Raw genomic sequence first — 8,998 nt, 5'->3', positions numbered from 1 at the left:
GACAAAACTCAACGCCCGTGAAATCGGCACGTTCTGTCGGAAGGCGGGCGCCGTCGGAAGGCGGGCGGGCGTCTGCGAGGATGTGCCGCTCGCTTCCCGGCAGCTCCGCTTCCCACCCCGGGCCACTTTTCACAGAACTGCCGCCTCCCCTCCCCGGGCGGTGCGCCCGCGGGGCCGGGCCGTGCCGGCGGGGTGGGGGCTCGGGGCGCTGCCCGTCCGACACGCCCCCTCGGCGGCGCTCGCCTTCCCCGCCGCCGCGGAGCAAGGGCGGCAGAGCGGCAGGACGCACAGCCCCGCTCCCCATGGCGGCGGCGGCGACGGGTCGGGCGCGGCGCACCGCTCGGTTGAGCGCGGCGGCGCTGCTGGCGCTGCCGGCCCTGGCGCTGCTGGCGCTGCCGCCCGGTGGCAGCGGTGGTGGCAGCTGTGGTGGTGGTGGCAGTGAGGCGCAGCCGGGCTCCTCGCCGCTGCTCCCGCTGCCGCCCGGCTTGCGGGAGGAGCTGCGGCAGAGGCGGCGCGACCTGCGGCGGCTGGAGGCGGCGGCGGGCGGAGGGGAGGCGGCTGCGGGACGGCTGGGCTGCGGCGACCTGAGCCGGGCGACGGCGGTCAGCGTGCTGGGCTGGGGCTTCACCAAGGTGGTGTCGCGGGCGGCGCTGGAGGGCGGCGGCGCCGTCGCCCTCAAGTCGGTGCACGGGGCGGGCCGGGAGGTGCGGCGGTGCGTGCAGCGGTACGGGTCGCCCGCCGGCTGCCGCCGCCTGGCCGCCTACAAGCTGCTGAAGGAGGTGACGCTGCTGCAGCGCCTGCAGCACCCCGGCATCGTCCAGGTACGGCACGGCGGGGCGGGGGGCTGCGGGAAGTGCTCCCGCGGCGGCGCGGGGAGCGCGGTGCCGGGGTTGAGCTGGGATCTCCCGTGTTTTCCCCGCTGTCCCCCGGCAGCCCCGACCTGCTGTCGCTGGCAGTGGCATCGCCCCGACCGTCGCTTGTACTCTTCCCTAGCTGCACGGTCAGTGCTATGAGAACAGCGGAGATGCTGAGCTACGCGTCACAGCCATGCTGGAGCTGGGATCCCCCCTGGAGATGATTCAGCTCCTGCAGACCCCCTGGGAGGAAAGATTTAAAGTAAGGAAACAAAACAAAGGAGTTTTATCAGTCGGTTTTAGGCCACAGATTGGGTAAATGTGAAGAGGCGGTGGTGCCTGCTGGAGCAAACGGGATTCTCCTGCTGACACTCTGCTCCCGCAAATTTTCCGTAGATTGTTTCTTTCTCTCCTTCTGACACTCTGCTCCCGCAAATTTTCCGTAGATTGTTTCGCTTTCACTCCTTTTAAATCACATTAAAATAGCCCTAGCCTGACATCCCACAGTTAGTTTCCTTCTCTCTAGAGCGATGTTAGAACTACATCTGGGATGAGACAGACACAAACTCCTGTTCAGTGCTGGGGTGGTTGTTAATACCTGCTGTTACACTATATCATTATTTTTTCTTCTCTATTATGTATATGCAGGGAGACTTTGGTAGCAAGGCCCCTCAGCAGGTTGGGTCTGACTTGGGAAAGCCACCTCACTGTGTGTTACCTGTTTTAGGCAGCAAGCTAAGCAACCTGTCCCTCACCATGTGTTTGTATGGTCTTTCTTATCTTGGCCCTTTAGGTTTTGCTGTAGTACAAAAACTACTAAACTTCTTTTCTCCTGCTGTAGCTGCTAGGATTGCAGGCCTGCTAGTGAGATCTACCCTGTCTCCTAAGTAATGCTGCGTAGGGACCCATGTGCTGCCCAGGAACATAAATGACTTATGACATGACACTTATTTTGATTATGGCTTGTATTACAGTTTGTCTCAAGGGCTCAGTTGGGGATTCACTACTACTTGTTTAGGTCCCAGGAGGAAAGAGAGCATCATATAGGAGCATGGGTATCTTAATGTCAGCCAGAAATGCTTTGGGCAAAATAAAAGGACAACAAAAGTCCTAAAATAAAATCCCTGCCTGCATGTGGTCCTTATGTTGAATAGGAGTCTTACCATCCAAGCTGGAGGGGCAGTGTGGCAACTCTGCTCGCTCTGCTGTGAGATGTGGAGCTGGGATTTTTCTGATTGCTAAACAAGTTAAAATAGCATCCAGAATAATTTCTCTTGGCTTGTGGAGTTCTACTTCTGCTTACAAACAGCTTTGTATTGGCTTCTACAAGGCTTTCCCAGCAGCTCATCTTCCCAAATGTGTCAAAGTCTCCTGCAGAGCTACAAACTCATGACGCTTGATTAGCTGGTGGTAAGGTCTGGTACAAAAGCATTAAAGATTTTAGTAATATCTTTACTGATGAAGACACAAATTCAGAATTTGCACTGCTACTGTCTAGTCCTGTTTCCTAATTAGGGTGTCTAAACATATGGGATTCCCCTGTGATGAGCCACATCAGATACCAGCAACTTTGCGAGCTGTTCCAAGGGAAAAAACCCTCGCCCTACACAGATCACTATCAACAGCGGTGAGGGGTGGCATGAGGCTGCCTGGCACACCTAGCTGAGGATACAGTTTGTCTCATGCCAGGACTCCTCATACTGAATGAAAACTGCTGAAAAAGCTACTATAGCAAAGTGCTGGTGCAGTATAAACTCACTCTTCTAGCTCTAGTTTATTTAAAAACAATTTAATGAGCTTTCTGCTGTGTCAGGTATTGTCTGACCTTTCCCTGCTGCCAGAAGGTTGACATAAAAGCAAAAAAACTTGTAATAAATATATTATATGAGTAAATCTTCAGAAGCATGATTGTGTGCCTAAATTCATATTGCTGAGTGATGAATCAAGGCATCAATCGGGTATTAATGACTATGAAGCCTCAGTCTGTATGGAACAGCATGAGGGAAGGGAGGAGAATCTATTAATTCTCTTCCAGAATGGGAAAAACTCTTCTGATTTCAGCTAGCAAATCAATATAGCTCCTGAAACATGAAGGCTGCTATTGTTTTCCTCACAGCTTTCTCCTCTAGTTCTTCTAACTACAAATGTCTCTTTTTGTATACACACATTGGTAAAAAATGTTGCTAAACTACTTACCAGTCAAATCCTGTGGCAATGTTGATAATAAATTTTGTAGCTTACATATAATCACCTTTTAAGTTCTATATGTTTTTTTCTTTTTAATTTCATTGAATGCACTCCCCTTTGTTCTACTTCCAATTTAATAGCTGTTTTTCATCTGTTTTTTCCATGCATATTCATCTTCTTTTTCTCAGATTTGCCTCAGTCTTGTGAAACTGCTGTTTTACTTGGCACATTCCCCCCTGGGTTCAATAGTCCTCTTGGATTTCCAGCCGAGGCAGTTTGTTATGGTGGATGGAAACCTGAAAGTGACAGACATGGATGATGCCAGCACTGAGGAGCTGTCCTGCAAGGAAGATAATGACTGCACACTCAACTTCCCTACCAAAAGCTTCCCTCTCAAATGCTCTGCAGTTGGGAAATGCGAAGGAATAAATGAAAAGAAGAATCTTTTCAATGCATATCGGTATGTCCAGCTAGGTGGGGAAAAATCTGGGGTAGTTGAGCTCACACTCTGCCATGTAGCCTCCAGCATCTTGTGTTTCTTCCATTCGGTGATTCCCCTCACCTCTGCCAAAGGGTAGTTAAGGATCACTTTGAAGCAAGTTATTTTCCTTATAAGGCAGAAAAATAGTTGTCTGGTGAGGATGAAGGCATCTCTCTTCTGCTGCTCCCTTTCCCCAATGCCCTCTAGAAACTTGTCCCAAAGCTTGCACCTCTGAATTGCTGCTTGCCAAACAAGCCCTGGTGCTTGACATTCATGGGCTGTGTTTGCTGAAAGCAGTGGCATCATGGGCTACCTGACAAAGCCCACCAGCTTTGAGTTCCTGTTGTTGGGAACAGGCTGGTGAAGTCTTCCCTCAAACTCAGAAGCTCTCTGTAGATACTGTGGGCACCTGTGGAAGAGTAGTGGAACAGATAACAGGCAAGGAGCTGAGGCTGCTACAGCACTCCTTGTAGGCCATCAGCTGAAAACACAGGGGCTTCTGCTCACCATTGGTGCTTGGCAGGTCAAGTACTGGGAGGAAGCATTGGCAGTTGAATAGTTACACAGAAGGACTAAGGGAGCCTGAATTTCCAAGATTCAGTTTTAAAGGGCAAATCCCTGCATTGATTATTGCAGCCTCACAGTTGCACTTGTCTCTTGTACACTTGTCTCCCTAGAATAGGAGTTTTGTGAAAGGGTCAGAAAATGAGTCATTCTGCCTTTTCAGGGGAAATAAGAACACCAGACTTTTTCAGGGCGAGAGAAAGGTCTTACTTGAGTCTTCTTTTCTAGTGTGGGTTTTGATTTTTTTTTTGTATTTGGAAATGCATTGCTTAGTGTACAAAAAAGGCCCCAGGGAATGAGGGGAAGCTTTGTTGTGTAGACCTTTGGAAGGTGGATTTCATGTGGTACTTGGCAGCATGTGGTGCTTCAAGGACCATGCTTTCAGCCCAACTCACAGGAACCACCTGTGAGGCATCAAGATGTGCTCAAACATAAATTTATAACCAAAGCAGACTTACTAGTTGCATATGGATAATGAAGTCACGGGAAAATGCAGACAACTTAATTACCAGGGAAATTAAGCTACTGCATTCTAACCAGTGTGTGGGACTGTTTTGCAGGTATTTTTTCACCTATCTTTTGCCACACTCTGCACCACCAGCTTTACGGCCTCTTTTGAGTGATATTCTGAATGCAACAGGTACCAGCCAATATTTATAAGCTTCTTTATTGGAACTCTCTAAAAGGTATTTCATGGAATTACTTATCTTTGTCATCTTTTTCCTTAAATATAGGAGATTTACGATACGGTATAAATGAAACTGTGAAAGCTTTTGAAAAGGTTTTACATCTGTACAAGTCTGGGCTCTATTTGCAGAAAAGACCTCTTCTTTTAAAAGGTACCTGATTTTGAATGCATTAAGTAGTGCAACTACTGAGGGAGTGAGGAACTTGGTAGCTGGTCAAATTCTGATCTCCCGTACATTCAAGCAGTATATAGTCACTAATAAAAACCCACCAAAATTGTCTTTTTTTGAGCAGCCTTTTGTTGTTTTTTCATGGGACCCATGCATGATTGCATTGCTTTGCAAAGGAAAAGCAGTACAGACAATCTGGCCTACAGATGGATGTGTGTTTGTGCTGCTTCTGAATACTCCTCTCACAATGAACATCAGTGTTTAGAGTGAATGTATTTGGGATAGCTTAAGAACTAAACCAGATCAGCAAACTGAGTGGCTCCTGTCTCTTCGTGGCATCATCTCATCCTGTGGACCACTTGGTCTGTTTTCTGGACTTCCCATTTCACTGAGTGGCTTCTGTTGCTGAGCACAGGTTATTTTGGGAACATACAGCGGGGAAGTGCCAACACTGACATAAGTGTGGCAGAGTGACTGGAACCATTTTATATTGGACCTGTGGATGGATAAGTGAACCTTTATGAGGGGCATTCCTCTGAAAAGGACCCATTTGGAGGTAGAGAGGAAGGCTTCAAAAGTACAGTGGTTACTGTGGCTTGCATTTTCCTGAGAGTTTCCTGAGAGTGCAGTGGTGAGGAGGTGATCGTGGTTTGCAGAAGGAAATCTTGACATATGAAAGAAGTAGAATTTGCACCGTTATGAACAAAGATACCTAGTCGTTTGCATGGAAAAAGCAGCAGCTTTAACAGGAATTACTGGTATTTTCCATCAACACCTACCTGTTGACTTCACAACTGGCCCAGTAGCAGTGTGCCAAAGTGATCACCATCCTAGAGGTGTGGGAAGGTGGGGAGAGACTCTTAGCAGTCAGTGAACAATAGCCTGAACAGCACCTGCTCAGGCTTGTCAGGTCTTTTGTCTTTTGTCTGGTCTCCTTGTCAGGAGCAGGATCTGGCCTCCCTTTCCCATACTGGGGTTCCTAAATCTCCTGTTTCTCTGGATGGCAACCACAATGGGCGGGTCAGCATGTGCCCCATGTAGCTTGATGCAGGTTCTGTGCTGAGCTGCTTCTGCTATTGAGGCTGGGGTGTAGGAGAGGCTACTGTGAGGTTGGCTTCTCTGGATAAGAAATTGAGGGCTTATGGTTTTGTGCAGCAGTCTCCTCTCACCCACTCCTGCTTTTGCATCCCTGTTCCTTCACCCTTGAGAGCTCTTCCCCCTCTCCTACATCTGGGGGGGAATTGCTGTCCTGTGCTCCACAGAAGAACCAAAAGGCAGGATTTGGGTATCTTTTACTTTGCAGCTCCACCCCCACTCCATCTAGTCAGATCAGTTCAGTTTATCACTATCACATTTCTTTTAAGAGTTTCACTGTAGTGCAGCACACTAAGCATAATAACTAGTCTCTGAAAGTGCACTTTAAGTGTTTCCCTAGATACCTTCTTTCTGTTCCCAGACTACATCTCCCTAAAGGGTTTCCGAACAGTGGAAGGAGAAGACTACAAGTGCTGGCCCTCCTACAGCTACCTGGGGTGCCTGCTGTCCGTTCACAGTGCCGAGGAAGCTGCTGCAATTTGTAACTCCCAGTCACAGTGTCAAAGTTTTGTTGTCACCCAGCAGAGGACGTGGACAGGTGAGCTTGGGCAGATGTGACAGGTACTGCCATGTGGTGCCCCTGCTTCCTCAGTTGTGAGTGGGGGTGGTGCTGCTGTCTTCCTCCACAGTGCCTTGAGTCTGCAGGTGCATATAAAAACTTCCTTCCTTATTCTCAAGATCACATAGCTGCCACTGTGGGCATGCAAAAATCCCCTGAGTATTTGTAAGAAGACACAAGAGAAATTATATTCTCCTTCTGCACCTTTTTTCCTCTACAAATTTTGCACAGGACTACTAGGTATTGTTAAACAGTTACTTATTTCTTGCAGAGATGGCTTCACTTTGGTGTTAGGCTAAGCAATCCCTGTGTTATGTATGGTTTGCAAAGCTGTGGGGTTTTTAGAGATGAAAGAATCCATGTAAAAGAAGGTGGTTGCTATTGTTCTAATTAAAAGAATCATAGCTTACAAGTTGTTATCCTCTTTATCAAAACTAAAGCCCCAAGCCAAGGGATTTCCAGAATGTCCCTGTAATTAGCTCTGATTATAGCCTCTTACAGTTAGCATGTTTTCAGAATTATTATAAATGATCTCATTTAGCTGACACTTCAAGCATGAGCTAAATTGTTTCTTAAAGTGAAACACTAAGTGAGGTAAATGGGTGTTTTGCCCACAATGGTACCGAAGAATCATGTTTTGTCAGCTCACATGACATTTTAAAAAACCCCAAAACTACCAAAAATGCAGCTTTTCTGTGGGCTTGTGTGCAATTGGCATGGGGTGAACTAGTGACATGAGAGCACTTGCATGGATGTGACATAAATCTCTTTGAGCCAGCTTCACACTAGCAATGGATTGTGTGAGTTGTGCCTAATAGGTCTCATCTGGCTTCCTCATGGGGCAGCTGTTAGTTGCTGTGTGCCATGCCTGCCTGGAAGGAATCTTGCTTAATGTGGCAATGAGGATGCAGGAGAAGCACAGGGACAGAGACACTTTCTGCAGCACCTGACATCCCACACCATGCCTGCAGTCTTTATCCCTTCCTTATATTTTATTTCCTCACAGTTTTACAGCCCAACTTTGCAGCCAGAGATGCAAAAAGTGTGTGTGGCTGAAATGCCAAGTGCCTAGGTTTGCTGGTTGGATTAATGAGAGCTGTTGGGAATGTGATAGTCCCTCTTAGGGCAGCTTTGTAAAGCAAAGCAAGACGTAAAAGCCTCTGGGGCCAGATGATGCATTCCTTGTGCACACTCTGTGAGCATCTGGAGTTTGCTGGGCATGTAAAACACATCCATGGCAGGGCAGAGTGACCCTCTGTTGAGCAAGCAGCGTGTTCCTGTGTCGCTTGCAATAAATAGCACGGGTTAAGGTGAGCCTATCTCCTCTATTAAACTTGTGTTTTTATTTCCTTTCCAGGACGTCCACTCGCCTCCTTTCAGAGTAGCTGGACTGATTTAATACCAGATACTAATGCTGTAGTCTATATTAAACGTTTAACTTCCTCAGGGGAAAGACTTTAAAGACAATGAGATCACATAAAATGATCCTGGGAGGAACAAACCGCTGGGGTGAATTTCATCTGCTGGAAAGAATGACATGTTTTATTTTGCTTTGGGATGGGATCTCCCTGCCAGCTCAGATAGAGTCAAATGCTGCTGTCTCCTTGATCAAAGCTCAGATTTCTCATTGCTGCTCTGCTAGCTTGTTTTCCGTTCCCACACTGCTGTTCCACATAAATGGTCCCAGTTTTAGTCAAATGTCGCTAGACTGTGCAATACTTAGCTTTGCTGCTTTGGCGAGCTTGTCAGTCAAGAAATAGAAATAGCTGCAAGGAATCCAGCTTGAGTGGGTTTAGTTATTTCAGTCATCTCCAAAAATCTATGGACAATGCACTTTGGAGAAGGCAACAGGTCTTCTGCAGCTACCAGCTGGGATTTCATACCACTGCAAATTTAAAGGACAGGATTTCAGTTATAGGGCCAAGGGTGCAGGGTGGGGATCCATAACCAGGGGTTGATGATGGGGGTGGTCTTTCAAGGAGGATCTTCATTCAGTTCCTTCCAGTGCAAGGGAGGGAAGTGGTGTTTAGATCAATTTTGGATCCAAATGTCTGCATGTTTGGATGCAGGATTTGGGTTTGATCCTATGTAATTTTTAATACCAGCTCCCATGTATCAACCTTGAAGGTTTTTCTCTGTTACTTTCCATGAAAGAGTGAGACATTCAAATTATTTATGTGTATGGTGCGACTTCATATGATAAAGAATTGCTATATTCTAAGCATGCTGTGAAGTGTGTTTTTTCTTTAATTGTCTAAGTCTTTACTGCAAACAAATGATGAAATGTGTTTCCCACCTTCAGCTCACCTAGCATCATCCCAGTCCTGAGGCCAACCTATGAGTGCTCTAAGCAGTGTATGAACGTTGCTGAGCCCCTCTGACACTTAGGTCTTGGAGTATA

The 8,998-nt window shown here is 47.4% G+C and overlaps 1 protein-coding gene across 1 annotated transcript; it reads left to right on the top strand.

Moving 5' to 3' along the window:
* Positions 1 to 224: 224 nt before the first annotated feature.
* On the top strand, positions 225 to 8,780 carry LOC139673617 (extracellular tyrosine-protein kinase PKDCC-like). Its single transcript, XM_071559391.1, has 7 exons — positions 225 to 821; positions 994 to 1,116; positions 3,230 to 3,501; positions 4,647 to 4,726; positions 4,821 to 4,925; positions 6,400 to 6,576; positions 7,955 to 8,780. Exons 1-7 carry the CDS (start codon positions 303 to 305, stop codon positions 8,056 to 8,058), a joined length of 1,380 nt encoding a protein of 459 aa, XP_071415492.1. The 5' UTR covers positions 225 to 302; the 3' UTR covers positions 8,059 to 8,780.
* The last annotated feature ends 218 nt before the right edge of the window (positions 8,781 to 8,998 follow it).

This window comes from Pithys albifrons, chromosome 6, assembly GCF_047495875.1.
Source record: "Pithys albifrons albifrons isolate INPA30051 chromosome 6, PitAlb_v1, whole genome shotgun sequence".
In the NCBI taxonomy this organism is placed as follows: Eukaryota; Metazoa; Chordata; class Aves; order Passeriformes; family Thamnophilidae; genus Pithys; species Pithys albifrons.
Note: the sequence above shows the minus strand (reverse complement) of the source record. Positions and strands in the feature narration are given on the sequence as shown.

Excerpts from the sequence above, each read along its gene's own strand:
- LOC139673617 (XM_071559391.1), top strand. The coding sequence starts at position 303 with ATGGCGGCGGCGGCGACGGGTCGGGCGCGGCGCACCGCTCGGTTGAGC. Across the intron at positions 822-993 it reads AGCACCCCGGCATCGTCCAG|CTGCACGGTCAGTGCTATGA; the intron begins GTACGGCACGGC and ends ACTCTTCCCTAG. Across the intron at positions 1,117-3,229 it reads CCTGGGAGGAAAGATTTAAA|ATTTGCCTCAGTCTTGTGAA; the intron begins GTAAGGAAACAA and ends TCTTTTTCTCAG.